Source organism: Felis catus, chromosome E1, assembly GCF_018350175.1.
Source record: "Felis catus isolate Fca126 chromosome E1, F.catus_Fca126_mat1.0, whole genome shotgun sequence".
Taxonomy (NCBI): Eukaryota; Metazoa; Chordata; class Mammalia; order Carnivora; family Felidae; genus Felis; species Felis catus.
This window is the reverse complement of record NC_058381.1, coordinates 20,332,663-20,346,936: the sequence shown is the minus strand read 5'-3', so window position 1 is coordinate 20,346,936 and position 14,274 is coordinate 20,332,663. Positions and strand designations below refer to the sequence as shown.

Sequence of the window (14,274 nt, the reverse complement as noted above, 5' to 3'; positions counted from 1 at the left end):
TTCCGATCCTGTGTCTCCCTCTCTCTCTGCCCCTCCCCCACTCTCACTTCGTCTCACTCTGTCTCTCAAAAATAAATAAATGTAAAAAAAAAAAAAAAGTTATTTTTCTTGATCTGGGTGCTGGTCATTGAGCTGGATACTCATCCCGCACCTTTCTGGTTCCATGTGATAAGTCCATAAAAAGTTTAAGAAAGGTTAAGTGGTAGCAGAGTGGGCCAGACTTCTCCTAACAGCCCCACTTTGTCACATACCATTGACATGTCTCCCTTTTTCCCTTGATCACACACCCCTCGAGGGCGGGGACTGTGCTATCTTTATATCCTCCAGGCCTGGCGCAGGGCTCCACACCACCCAGCCTGCCCCGTCAGTACTTACTACAGATCAAGGCCACAGCCATCCGCAGCAGCTTGAACTGACACTTCATGCCCGACCAGTTCTACAGCAAAAGGAGAAAGTTCCATTAGTTCCAGATCGGACCACGCCTCCGCGGGTGTATCTTATTTAAGAAAACCTGACATCGGGGCTCCTCGGTGGCTCCGTTGGTTGAGTGTCGGACTTTGGCTCAGATTGTGATCTCAGGGTTCGTGAGTTCGAGCCCCGCCTGGGGCTTGCTGCTGTCAGCATGTCCGTACAGAGCCCACTTCCAATTCTCTGTTCCCCCTCTTCTGCCCCTCCCCCGCGGACGCGTGTGTGTGCGTGCTCTCTCATTCTCAAAAAATAAATAAGACATTAAAAAAAAAAGTTTAAAAAAAAGAAAAGAAAACCTGACATCATAGGGTGCCTGGGTGGCTTAGTCAGTTAAGGATAGGACTCTTGGTTTCAGCTCAGGTCATGTTCTCACAATTCGTGAGATCGAGCCCCACGTCAGGTTCTATGATGAGCTTGCTTGGGATTCTCTCCCTCCCTCTCTTTCTGCCCCGCCCTCTTTCTCTCTCTCTCTCAAAATTAAAAAAACAAAAAAAAAAAGAAAGAAAGAAAGAAAAGGGAGAGAATCCAGATCTAGGAAGATAAGGTCCCTGCCCCCTCTACACGAGCTGACAACACCTGAAAGCTGCCTTAATTGTCAGGTCTCACGTTTGCCAAAGGGATGCAGGACGGCAACCAAGCAAAGTCAAAGCAGAACCATCAGGATGATGAAAGAAACCAAAATCCTGCATGTGAGAAACAGATGAAGAGAAGACCCAGGGTCAAGTTCACTGTTATCAAGTATCAAGTGAGCCACCATAAGGAAAGGGCATATTCAGTGTGATCTGTAAGTGGAGGATTCAATGGATGAAAACATCAGAGAATTTTTTTAGGCTCGGGATGTTTCCATTTCTAATAAGCAAGAGCCGTCCAAAGATGGAACGCTCCATCCTGGGGGATCGTGTGTTTCCCATCACTGAGAGCTCCAAACGGGGGCTTTACGTCACTTGGAGGGGGATGCTGTACAAGATCAGGCATTGGAAAAAGGGGGAGCCAGATGGCCTTCAAACAAATCGCTCTTTCCCCTGAGAATCTCAGGACACTCTGAACCTCCAAAGCAGATAGACAGAGTACAATTATTCATCTTACAAAAGGATTTTTCACTTTACAAAAGACTTTGCCACAGGGTTCCTTTGAGGGGCTCTCCCGCGGCGCATTCAAAGCACCGTGTCATTTATAGAGGCACGCACAGAAGCAAGTCTGGAATCTCCCTGGAACACACCAGCCACAGGGAAGGAGGCTACTGGGTAGAGCCAGGGGCTTCTGTTCCCTCCCACCCACCCGCTCTGCCTTTGCTGCCTGGCCCAGGCCCAGCTGAGGGCACGTCTCGCACTCCTTTGACGTTGGGGGAACGTGTTAAACTTTACCAAGGCCCTGAGCACTGGCACATACAATAACGTTTATGGAACCTTCGGTGGAGCAAGCAGGCTGCGGGGCATCTGCCAAAAAGAGGGTGAAATCCTGCAGAAGGCGTTCGGCTTCCTGCCCATCGCCTCCCTTTTCCCCATTGTTCTTCACTGACTGGAGAGCCCTCTTCACGTAAGGCAAGGTGGCGACACATGGCTGCTCTTCAGGTGGGGAAGTCTCATCTTCGCCTGCTGACGTGTTCTATGCTAACAAGCCGATGGCAGGCGACGTTGTCACCTGCTGGCGACTGCCCACAGAGAAGCCCCACCAGAAGACAGGGAACAACAGGAATCGATGCCCTCCACTGGATCTGGCAACCCAACCTAACCTAGAGCAGTTAGCTGGCGGTGGGCGACCCCTCAGCTCCTCTCCGGGATGCAACCGTAGGATGGGCAGGGCCTGGGGAGTCCCTGACGGAAGGACCAGCTCCTCCCAAAGGAGGGCACACTGCTGAGCCGCTGACAAAATGGCCCTCCCAGCCCCGTGACACCCCTGGGGCAGCCCTGTGAAGGGGCTCTAACCACTGAAAAGTTCTTCCTGCTATCTTCCGGCCAGGCTTTGCCTCCCTGTCATGTCCACCCACGGATCCTAACTCTCCCCTAACAGTGACACCCACGTTCCTAGCCGTCTGATTCCCAACAACCAAAAGAGAGTGGAAGCAAACCAGTATCCCTAGATAGACAGAGATACAAGGGAATGTCATTCACTTTAAGGAGGAGGGCAATCCTGCCATGTTCTAACGAACGAACCTTGAAGACATTATGCTCAGGGAAATAAGCCAGTCACGGAAGGACAAATACTGCATGAGTCCACTCCTACAAGACACAGAGAGTGGCCAATTCAGAGAGACATCAAGTAAAAGGTGGTTGCCAGGGGCTGGGGGCGGGAGGAACGGGGAGTTGTTTAATGGGTAACAGCGTTTCAGTTTTGCAAGATGAAGAGTTCTGGAGATGGATGGTGATGATTTCCCAACAGTGAGAATGTACTTGACACAACTGAACTGTATACTTAAAAATGGTTAAGATGAGGGGCGCCTGGGTGGCTCAGTTGGTTGAGCTTCTGGCTTCGGCTCAGGTCATGATCTCACGGTCTGAGTTCGAGCCCCACGTCAGGCTCTGTGCTGACAGCTCAGAGCCTGGAGCCTGCTTCAGATTCTGTGTCTCCCTCTCTCTCTGACCCTCCCCCGTTCATGCTCTGGCTCTCTCTGTCTCAAAAATAAACAAACATTTAAAAAAAAAGTTAAGATGATAAATTTTATGCTGTATTTCACCACAATTAAAAACCAAAGTGAGGGGCACCTGGGTGGCTTAGTCGGTTAAGCGTCTGACTTTGGCTCAGGTCATGATTTCATGGCTTGTGGATTTGAGCTCCACGTTTGAGCTTCCTCTCTCTCTGACCCTCCCCTGCTCATGCTCTGTCTCTCAAAAATAAAAATTTTAAAAATGTAAAAAAAAAAAAAAAAAGTGATACAGAACACTCCCAATATTCCTTTTCCTCATAAAAACCCTCTGGGGGCGCCTGGGTAGCTCAGTTGGTTGAGCGTCCAACTCTTGGTTTCAGCTCAGGTCATGATCCCAAGGTCGTGGGATCAAGCCCCACATCAGGCTCTGCACTGAGTGCGGAGTCTGCTTGGTATTCCCTCTTTCTCTCCCTCTGCCCTTCTTCCCTACTCACTCTCTCTCTCTCTAAAATAAAAAATAAAAAAATCTCAGGAAGAATATCTTACCTAAGACAGCGTCTCTTTCACTGTGTCCTGAGTGATAAATCAGGCAAAATCAGTCTAGAATATATTGGCCGCTCTCTCCTTCAGCTGAGGTCCATACCTCCCTCCCTCAGGCCCTATCTGGAGTCTGTCTTCAAAAGCACCGTCCATATTTTTGGTCTGGCAAGGCCAGCGGTGAGGTGGCTCAGAACTTCTTTCTGGCTAAGGTCTTCATTTGTAAATCTGGGCCAACATCAGTGCCTACCTCAATTACCTACCTCACGGGTCGCGAAGGTAAAATGAATTCATACGCATAAAACACCAAGAACACTGCCTGGCGTGTGGTAAGCGTCACGTAAGTGTCTGACGTGATCATCTAGACCTGAGGCAAAGACAGTGGGTTTGCCCTGCACAGCACCTTTAAACCTTCTGAATGGCCTTGGACTAGCCGGGCAGTTCCAGCTTCACCCCAGCGCTCCCCAGGCCAGCCTCGCTTACAGTCCCTAACTGGCCCTGAAGGCATTGGAGTTGACCGGCTTGGTCCAGTCACATCTCCCGCACTTTAGCAAAGAAGAAATGGGGAGTCGAGGAGGGCTGGTTCAAGGTCATGGTAAGTTAATGTCGAGGTCCCTAGGGCCCTCAGTCCAGGACTCCATCTGCCCACACTTCTGAGGGTCATGTTCTGTCTGTGCCGTCTGTCCCCACTGGCTGTTGTGTGTCCACCTGCCTCCAAAGCTGAGTGGACGTGGGGAAATGACTCCTCTCCCAGCAGCTGAGGGGTTAAACTCCAGTCACCCCTTCCCACCAGCTGCTTCATTTCCCCGTCCCATTATTCCCTCCAAACTGCAGTGAAACAACGGAGGGCAGCCCTGCTGCCCTGCTGAGGCTATAAATGTGGTAATGCCTGCGGCCCCAGGGCACGAGTCTCTTGCAGCCCCTTTTCATTGCTTTCCCTCCCAGAGCCTTGCAGGGTGAGAAAGAACCCACCCTCAGCAAACAAGGGGGTAACCAGTCCCCTGGGCATCTCGTTCACCCAACCAGTTAAGAGCTCAGTGGCTGGAACCCAGGCGGGAGCTTCACGGTTTCACCTATCTTGTCAAAAGACCTCAAAAAGACCCAGCATAGGAAAGGGGAAAGCATGACAGACAACTTGGGGACTGATTTCCTGTGAAAGGATTTTTAGTAATGAAATGAACCTTACGACATAGAGATCTCCAGTGTCTTTTAGACAACGCTCTCTCTTTGTGCTTTGACAAGATGGTCCCATTGCAAAAACTGAGATCTCGAACATTTTAGGGAAGCAGCTATCGTATAGAAGAGAGTGTAAGTAAATATCTCCTACATGGAATCACGGAACTCTGGCCTGTGGGCCCCAGCAAAAGGCAATTAATAAATTATTCAATTATGTGTATCTTAACACATCTAGTCTTTAAACTAAGAAGGCTTGGGGCGCCTGGGTGGCTCAGTCAGTTAAGTGTCCCACTTCAACTAAGGTCTCACAGTTTGCGAGTTCAAAGCCTGCGTCCGGCTCTGTGCTGACAGCTCAGAGCCTGGAGCTTGCTTTAGATTCCGTGTCTTCCTCTTTCTGCCCTCCCTCCCTTGCTCACGCTCTGTCTCAAAAATAAATAAATATTAAAAAAAATTTTAATAGGGGCGCCTGGGTGGCTCAGTCGGTTGAGCGACCGACTTCGGCTCAGGTCATGATCTCACGTTTGTGAGTTCCAGCCCCGCGTCGGGCTCTGTGCTGACAGCTCAGAGACTGGAGCCTGCTTCCGATTCTGTGTCTCCCTTTCTCCCTGCCCCTCCCCCACTCATGCTCTGTCTCAGAAATAAACATAAAACAAATTTAAAAATAAAAAATAAAAAATAATTTTAATAATAAAAAAATAAACTAAGAAGTCTTGATTGCAAGTTTTTTACACCATCCAGTTTTTTTGTTGAAATATTTTCTGAACTTAATCCTTGATGTAAACTGTAAGCTTTTTGGAACTCAGAGTGGGTTTTTTTTATAAAGATTTTGTTGGTTTATTTACATAGTTTATTTATTCTGAGAGAGAGAGAGAGAGAGAGAGAGAGAGCGAGCGAGCGAGCATGCGCACGCACGTGAGCAGGGCAGGGGCAGGGAGTAAGGGAGACAGAGAATCCCCAGCAGGTTCCTCACTGTCAGCACAGAGCCCGACGTGGGGCTCGATCTCATGAACTGTGAGATCACGACCTGAGCCAAAACCAAGAGCTGGACGTTCAACTGACTGAGCCACCCAGGTGTTCCAAGATTTTATTTTTAAGTAATCTCTACACCCAACATGAGGCTCAAACTCATGACCCTGAGATCAAGTGTGTCACGCCCTACCGACTGAGCCAACCAGGCACCCCTGGAACCCAGAGAGTTTTCATGAAAAACAAGACATGCTTTCATTTAAGGCAGAATCCTCACTTAGTCCTGAGAACAGAAGTGTTGAACACTTTTTCTGTTTTGTGTATGATGTAAAAGGGACACGTTTTCTAATTGCTCCTACAGATAACAGGCAAAATTGATAAACACAGAAAATTATACGTATTCAAGGATATGTAAACACACACCCGCACCCACACGCGATCCCCCAGCTGTGTGGTGATTTGCCACATGGAAAGCATTTTCACATCCACTGTTTTCACTCTCCATGTCTGTCTCACAACTACCCCGTAAAGAGGGGCTGCAGATGAGGGAACGGAGACCCTGAGAAGTGAAGCAACTCACAGCTTTTAAGATGGTCGGTCCAGTACTCACGTCTAGATTCTCTGACTAGCATGCTGTTTCTCCTGTCTGTTCTGACAAGGTGTTTTGCTGCACACACACACGCACACACACTCACACACAAGTCTTCATTTGGGAATTCAAAATTCTAGCATACCTATTAGATGGAAATTGCCAATGTTTAAATGCTTCTGACCCACAGAAATGGCCAATGTATAGGGTTCGTGCTAATGCATCTCTCAAGTGCTGGGCGCTGAGCTAATTTGGGTAAAGGTGGCCTCTTGTTGAAAGGAAACCAACCTTTCTAATGAGAAAACGAGGTTTGTTTCACCATCAGATAAGCACCACACAACTTTCTAGGGAAAGGCTACCATATGTCATGCTCCGGGGACTGCGACGCTCCCATGTCCTTCTAGAAGGGTAGTGGGCTCTCGGATGGGACTGCTCATCTCCACCACCACAGGCCATGGGCTGCTTGCCAGAAAGAAGCGTAAACGGCAACAAAACTGCTTTCACACCTCCCTCCTCGAGCCCCATGCCCCACCCCGTGGTTCTTGGGGTGATCTGCCCTCACCATGGGAACTTCTGGGGCCCCAGGGCTGTTTCCCATGCTGCAGGGAAGGGGGTGGAAACAGGGCCTCTCTATGAACTGTTTATTTCTTCTTAGTTGTGCTTGTCGGTCCCCTCACACACGTACACATCTTGGGGGGGGGGGGGGCGGGGAGGGGAGTTTGTTAGCATTTCCATCCCCTCCAGAAGGGAACTGGGGCAGGGGGAGGGGGGAGCGGCGGAGGTGGAATCCGGAGAAAAAGCTGTGTCTGGGGAAAGCTGTGGCACCGATACAGAATGACCCATTTAAAAGGGTTGTGTGAGGCAGCCCTGTGCTGTCAGGATCTTCAGCGGACCGGGCCGTGTGTGTGTGTGTGTGTGCGCGCACGCACACGTGTGTAAGTTCACGTGCACACACACACACACACACACACACACACACACACACACTTGCACGTCCACGCAAGCTTTCCTACACCTGCTGTGTCTCTTCAGGTGCTCACGTGAAGTTACCAAAATTCAGATGAGTCAGTGTCGTTGGTGTCTGTCGGTCCATCTCTCCCCCCACCCTCCTTTCCTTCCCTCTGTCCCTCTGCCGCTCGCTCACTCTCTCGATGTACAAAGGGGACTTTGGTGAAAAGAAAAGGGATGGTGTGTTGAGCCTGGCAGGTGACAGTGACAATAAATAATAAAGAAGAAATGGGAGAATTTAGGAACTCCAGACGTTGTAACAGCATTCACACATCCTCCACGTGGGTGAAGACAGTGACAGAGGAGGGAGGTGAGAACAGGAGGACCCTGGGGGGGAAGCGATGCCGTTTCTAGACGCTGCTCATTCCTTCTTTCCTTCCTTCATTCAAAATTTAGTTGGGGGTGGGAGGAGGGTGCCTGGCTGGCTCTGTGGGTGGAGCGTGCGACTCTGGATCTCGGGGTGGTAAGTTAGAGCCCACGTTGGGGGTACAGATTACTTAAAAAAAAAAAAAAAAAAACTGGGGCATCTGGGTGGCTCAGTCGGTTAAGCATCCAACTCTTGATTTCGGCCCAGGTCATGATCTCGGGGTCATGGGACCGAGCCCCACATGGGGCTCCGTGCTGAGCGTGCAGCATGCTTGGGATTTTCTCTCCCTCTCTTTCTGCCCCTCCTCCGCTTGCACACGTGTGCGCTCTCTCAAAATCAACATTTTCTTTAATCTTAAAAAAATTTACTTGGCACCACCTGCCACTTGGCCAGCCCTGGGCCAGGCACCAGGGATGAGTAGAACCTGGGCCTTCCCTGGTGGGCATCAGGCCTGCAGGGCCGCTCCCGGTGACTCCTCCTCCCGACTGCCTCTAAAACAAGGACTTTGGCCTCCTCTGGGACTATCAGACGGATTCCTATTTCTCTCCTTAAAGACTCTGTCTCCATTCAGGGTCCAACCCTGGCCTCTTCTTGGAGGAGGAGGGAGTTAACCTTTATATTGAATAGGTTATTTTCACTTTATCTCATTTATCAATATCATCTCGTTTCACAGATGTAGAAACTGAGGCACAGCGCAGTTAAGTAATGTGCCCAAGGTGCCTCTTTGGGAAGTAAGTAGCCAGGACTCAGATCTGGGCTGACTGGCTCCGGAGCCTGGGCTCTCAGCTAGTACGCTAGAATCCCCTTCAGGAGGGGCATGTCTGGCTCAGCCGGCAGAGCGTGTGACTCTTGGTCTCGGGGTTGTGAGTTCGAGCCCCATTTTGGGCGCAGAGATGACTTAGAAAACAAAATCTTAAGAAAAGAATGCCCTTCAGGAAAAGGCAAAAAAGAGCCTGGGAAAGGAATGGCCGTGTCCCGACACTGTGAGAGGCTGGTGTAAGGGAATGACACCTGAGTGGCTGTCAGGAAGTATGGGTTCAAGTCCCGACCTGCCACAATCTTCACTGTGACTGTGGACAAATCATTTAACCTCTTAGAGGCTCCTTTCCTTTTTGAGAATTTTGCTGAGATCCCTTTACTTTTAATCATCTGTGACAAGCAACGGATTACAATTACGATGCATGCTAGTGGTCAAGGATTGTAATACTCTTTAAAGTTGTCTTTTTTTAATTTTTATTATTTTTCTTAAAGTTTATTTTTTATTTTATTTTTTAAAATTCCTTTCGCGTTTATTTATTTTGAGGGAGAGACAGACAGAGTACGAGCAGGGGAGGGACAGAGAGAGAGGGAGACACAGAATCCGAAGAAGGCTCCAGGCTCTGAGCTGTCAGCACAGAGCCCGATGTGGGGCTTGAACTCATGAACTGTGAGATCATGATCTGAGCCGAAGTTGGACACTTAACCGACTGGGCCACCCAGGCGCCCCTTAAAGTTTATTTATTTTGAGAGAGAGAGTGAGAGAGCAGGAGAACGGTAGAGACAGAGGGAGAGAGAGAATCCCAAGCAGGTTCTGCACTGTCAGCACGGAGCCCAATGTGGGGCTGGACCTCACGAACCGAGAGATCATGACCTGAGAGGAAATCAAGAGTCGGTGGCTCAACTGATTGAGCCACCCAGGCGCCCTTTTTCAATTATTTTTTAAATATCTGTTTGTTTTGAGAGAGAGTGAGAGAGCAGGGGAGGGGCGGAGAGAGAATCCCAAGCAGGCCCTGCACTGTCAACTGCCCCAATGTGGGGCTCGAACTCATGAACTGTGAGATCATGCCCTGAGCCAAAATCAAGAGTTGGGTGCTTAACAGACTGAGCCACCCAGAGATACCTAACATTGTCTTTCTTTTTTAAAATTAAGCTCTAGTCCCAACGTGGGGCTTGAATTCACGACCCCAAGGTCAAGAGTCACAGGCTCTACTGACGCAGCCAGCCAGGCACCCCTACTGTAACACTTTTTAAAGCTGAATGGGAAAGGGGTAGCATAGGGAAATGGGTAATTTCATAGGCAAGAAGGAAAAAATATGAATCGTATATGGAAGAGCCCCATTTGAAATCAGCCTGCAAAAGGTGAGGTGTCAGTGAGCCCTCATACCAGCCAGGTCTGCCTGGCATTTCTGGGCCTGAGCTGGGGAGTCAAAGAAGATCCCCGGTGAGGACTGACATGCAGAGAGGAGGCCGAGATAGGCACGTTGGGACAGCAGGTGCTCACCATCACGATGTTGGCCAGATGGGCAGAGACGAGTGCATACACCCCTCCAGAGGAGCCCACAACTGGTGCAGTCATGTCAGCCACAGACACCGCCAAGGACCCTGGTACAGAGAGACATCAGGAATTCAAGGGTGCTGGCACGAACTCCCTGCCCCTGCCCCAGGCCCTCACACGCAGCAGCCTCAGGGGGTAAGACCCCGGAGCAAAGGCTCCATCTCTTCCTTTCATCCGGTGTCGCCTTGGGGCCTCCTAAAAGCTTAAATTCACGGCTTGAAAGAGCCATCTGATTCGAACTTCTTTTACAGAAGAAGACCCAGTGGAGGGAAGGGACCACCTGCCTGTCACTGCAACTCTGCCCCGCTTGGCGTTACCTCGGGGCTCCGAGCGATAACAAACGGTAGCAGTACTTACTGCAGGGTCAGCTGCCATGCGTGGGCCACCGTGTATGGCGCGCTGGCCACGCGTTTTACTTACATCGGCCCGTTTAACCCCCGAGGCCGCCCTTTGAGGAGGGTGACAGCAGCCTCAATGCAGAGGCGAGGAGGCTGAGCCCAGAGTCACTGGTAGGAAGGGCTGCAACCAGGACTTGAGTCCAGCTTTGCCGACACGAAGTCCACGCTCGCGGCCTCAACGGCAGCCACTCCCCGAACTGGTACAGACAGACGTCAGCCTCCTCCCTCCACCATCGCTCCACAGCATTTCTCTGCTCAACGGCATCTAGAAACCCGCTTGGCTTCACCTCCGACCTCCCTCCCTCTGGCCGAGTGACAAAAGGCCAACAGAATCTCCAGAGTGGGGGTTCCGCCGGAGGAAAAATGTCCTTGAAAAGTCCCAGGGAAGAGAGAGAGATGATGTCATACCCTCTGGGGGGAGAAGGGGGTAGACTTTTGGTCTGGGGGATGACAAACTTTTGTGCTGGAAGGGAAGCTGGGCAGAGAGGAGAAGGGAAATGTATTGTTCTGGTCTCATTTAAGTGTGATCAATGCTTTGGCTTCCAGGGAAGGACACGAGAGACTAAAAATAACCAGGAGGTAGAGCCCAGGGCTCAGAGGCTGAGGTGGCTGGCCTGGGTGAGTGCGCAGAAACCACCACTGGAAAATGCCCGCAGGCTCGGGAGCCAATTAGCCGCTGCCTGGGTGGAGATGGGCAGAAGTGCCAAACTGCAGGCTCCACACAAATGTAGGGTCCGCTACTTAGGAGGAGGCTGGGCTCAACCCGGGAACCCGGGCGCCCAACACACCTGGGCATCGGGAGCCCTAGAACATCATCCGCCTTCTCCCCTGCCTCGCTGCCCCCTCAGACCTCTCTCAAGGCTCCTCAGCTCGCTGGGAGATCCCTATGGCAAATTCTTGGTCTCAAGGGGGATGTGATCTCCCAGGAAAAAGCACTGTCAGGAATCGAGAACTCCCAAGTCCTTCTCCCCTCCCAGGGTGACTATAAATCTTTCTTCTCCCCTTTCATGCCTTCCCTCTGGCTTTAATTAGGTATTGATCTATTGTCAGATCATTTTCTTTTTTTTTTTTTCTTTTTTTTTTTTTTTACTGCCTAGCCAAGGGGTCAGCCATATATAACAGAAAAAAAAAAAAAAAATCCCAGGGTGGCAAACAGACAGGCAGTGGGATCTGCATGACAAAGGATTCCCACGCTCTCCGGGCAGGGCCCGCAAGGAAGGCTGCATTGCGGGGCTGTGGAGGGCTGGCCGCTGGAGACGGAGCCGCTCATTAATTACCGCGTGGACAGAGGAAGCCCCAGCCTCCCTGGGCTGGCCTCTTTCCTCTCGCAGGCCCAGCTTCTGCTCTGTCGGCCTCCCGGGTGCAGGGGCATCCGCAGCGGTAGGGAGGTGGTGGGGAAGCCCCCAGGGTCCAGCCTCCCCACCCTGACCTTTCTCTCACCCTACCTATGGAGAGGGGTCCACGACCCCGGGGTCAAGGGTCAATTTGGGATTCTGGCAGGAGTCTGGAATGGGGGCGTGGCTGGCTAGTTGCGTGACCTTGGGCACAGCCCCTACATTCTCTGGGCTTCAGCTTTCTGTGACATAAAGAGGTCTAAGGCTTACCAACTTCTGAGCAGTGAAACCCTCTTTTCAAAGGAAACCTTACCCACACCCCTACCCCCATGGAGCAGAGCGCGGAGAGCCTATGGCTGAGTGGGGGTGGGGCCTGGGGAGTAAAATTTGGCAGCCACTGGAGGGGACCTCAAGAGTTCCTTCCAGATCAGAGAGATTCAACAGCCCGAGATTCTGGGATCCAGGATCCGAGGTTTGGATCCTGGTTCTAGAATCCCGAAAGTAACAATCTGGACTCACCGGCCCTCCGTGTATGGCAGAAAGATTTCCTCAAGTGGCTGCAGGTTAGCCCTGGACTAGAGGGACTGGGAACAAGGGCATGCATACATATCAATATAGTAATAAAGGTCATCCCGGGGGGCGCCTGGGTGGCTCAGTCGGTTGAGCGTCTGACTTCGCTCAGGTCACGATCTCACGGTCCGTGAGTTCAAGTCCCGCATCGGGCTCTGCGCTGACAGCTCAGAGCCTGGAGCCTGCTTCAGATTCTGTGTCTCCCTCTCTCTCTGGCCCTCCCCCCGTTCATGCTCTGTCTCTCTCTGTCTCAAAAATAAATAAATGTTAAAAAAATAAATAAATAAAGGTCATCCTGGGGCAGGAAGCCTGGGCCACGCAGGATTCTGGACAAGCTGTGTGGAACCTAGCCTCATGGATGACAGTTCCATAAGGCCAGTATGACTGCCCCAGACGTCATGGGGCAGAGGATGGGGATAGAATGGCAAGATGGAGTGAAACGCACCTCTGCACAGGCCAAGGGACTAGTTCTGGTTGGACTATGAACTCTCTTGAAAAAGTTCTGGGCCCACACCAGCACGCAGATAAATTGGTGACTTTATCATAATGCACAGCTATGATAATGTTAGCCCGAAATAATTTAAAGCAGGTGTTTTCCAACGTCTCCCTTGGCCATTAAAACAAAAAAATCCAAATAGAAATCAGCAGAACATCTACCTTTGAGCAATATAACTTTATTTATGTATGTATTCTCTCCTTTGTTCTACAAACATTTGCTGCTTAACATATGCCAAACCCTGAGTTAAGTCTCTGGGGATGCACACGTGGTGTATCATCTATATAATCTATAAGAAAAGCTGGGCGGAGCCCTTGAAATACTGGTTTTTAAAGTACCTAAGTTTTAGCCACGTGATAGTTAGCTAGAAGCAAGAGACACGTCAGCCTCAAGCATTGGTTAGAAGCATGGGGCTCCCACTCACTTCTAGTACTTCCCTCGTCCTTCTAAGAAAACTGAGCTAGTCATTTCACCTCTCTGAACCACCTGTGACATGGGGGTGACGGTACCCACCTCATAAGATTTGCCAATACAGGAAAAACGTATGTGCATCCTCTATCACAGGCCCAGAGTATCGGATGTGCTCGGCAGAGGTTGGCTGTCATTGCTACAAAATGTGATGGCCTTGCCTTTGCAATATTTTCATTGGGCAGGAGCTAAATGGTGGGGTCTGATGTCTATTAAGACCTCTCTGGGCGGGGCGCCTGGGTGGCTCAGTTGGTTCGTGTCCGACCCACCTTCCGCTCAAGTCATGATATCACAAGTCGTGAGTTCGAGCCCCACATCGGGCTCTGAGATAACGGCACAGAGCCTGCTTGGAATTCTCTATCTCCCTCTCTCTCTGCCCCTACCCTGCTTGCGCTCCTCTCTCTCTCTCTCTCTCTCTCTCAAAAATAAAAACATTAGGAAAAAAAAAAAGACTTCCCTTGGTTTCTGACAATAAATAACATGCACAAGGACAAGGCCTGCCTTCTGGTTCTCATAACATACGGTAGTGGGTTGAAGCACAGCCTTTGGGGTCAGGCAGCCTGGGTCTGGGGCCAGTTCCGCCACTTACAGCTAGGTCTTCTCGGGCAAGTCCCTGAGACACCCTAAGGCTGTTTCTGCACCTGCAGCAAGGGGAGAGTAATAGTACTTGCCTCGAGGGGTTGCTTGCCTGCACATGGCCAACACTTGCTAACTACTGGCTATCCGGTCAGGGTCTGGCTGGCTGTGAATGGAGCCGCCTCTCTGAGCTGGGATGCACACAGAGTAGACAGGGAAGGAAGGGGTGCAGGCAGATCAATCAACTCAGTCCAGAAGATCAATGACATGATTTATGGTGACCAGAGTGACCTCTGGTCTGAATCAATGCCTCAGACAGAATAGTACATGTTGTTTGCTTTATGATACAGCCCCACCCCCTCCTGTCTGGTTGGCAAGGATCCCTTCTGTCTGTGCACCATCCCACTCTGCACCGGGGTCACT

The 14,274-nt window shown here is 50.7% G+C and overlaps 1 protein-coding gene across 5 annotated transcripts in view; it reads right to left on the bottom strand.

Moving 5' to 3' along the window:
• RHBDL3 (rhomboid like 3) overlaps positions 1–14,274 on the bottom strand; it is a 49,212-nt gene that overhangs the window by 7,153 nt on the left and 27,785 nt on the right. For all 5 annotated transcript variants that reach the window (XM_023243712.2, XM_023243711.2, XM_023243713.2 and 2 more), the window contains 2 exons: positions 9,956–10,056; positions 376–436 (listed from right to left, as the gene is read on the bottom strand). In XM_023243712.2, coding sequence (XP_023099480.1) covers positions 376–436; positions 9,956–10,056 — 162 coding nt within the window. The remainder of the gene's footprint in view (positions 1–375; positions 437–9,955; positions 10,057–14,274) is intronic.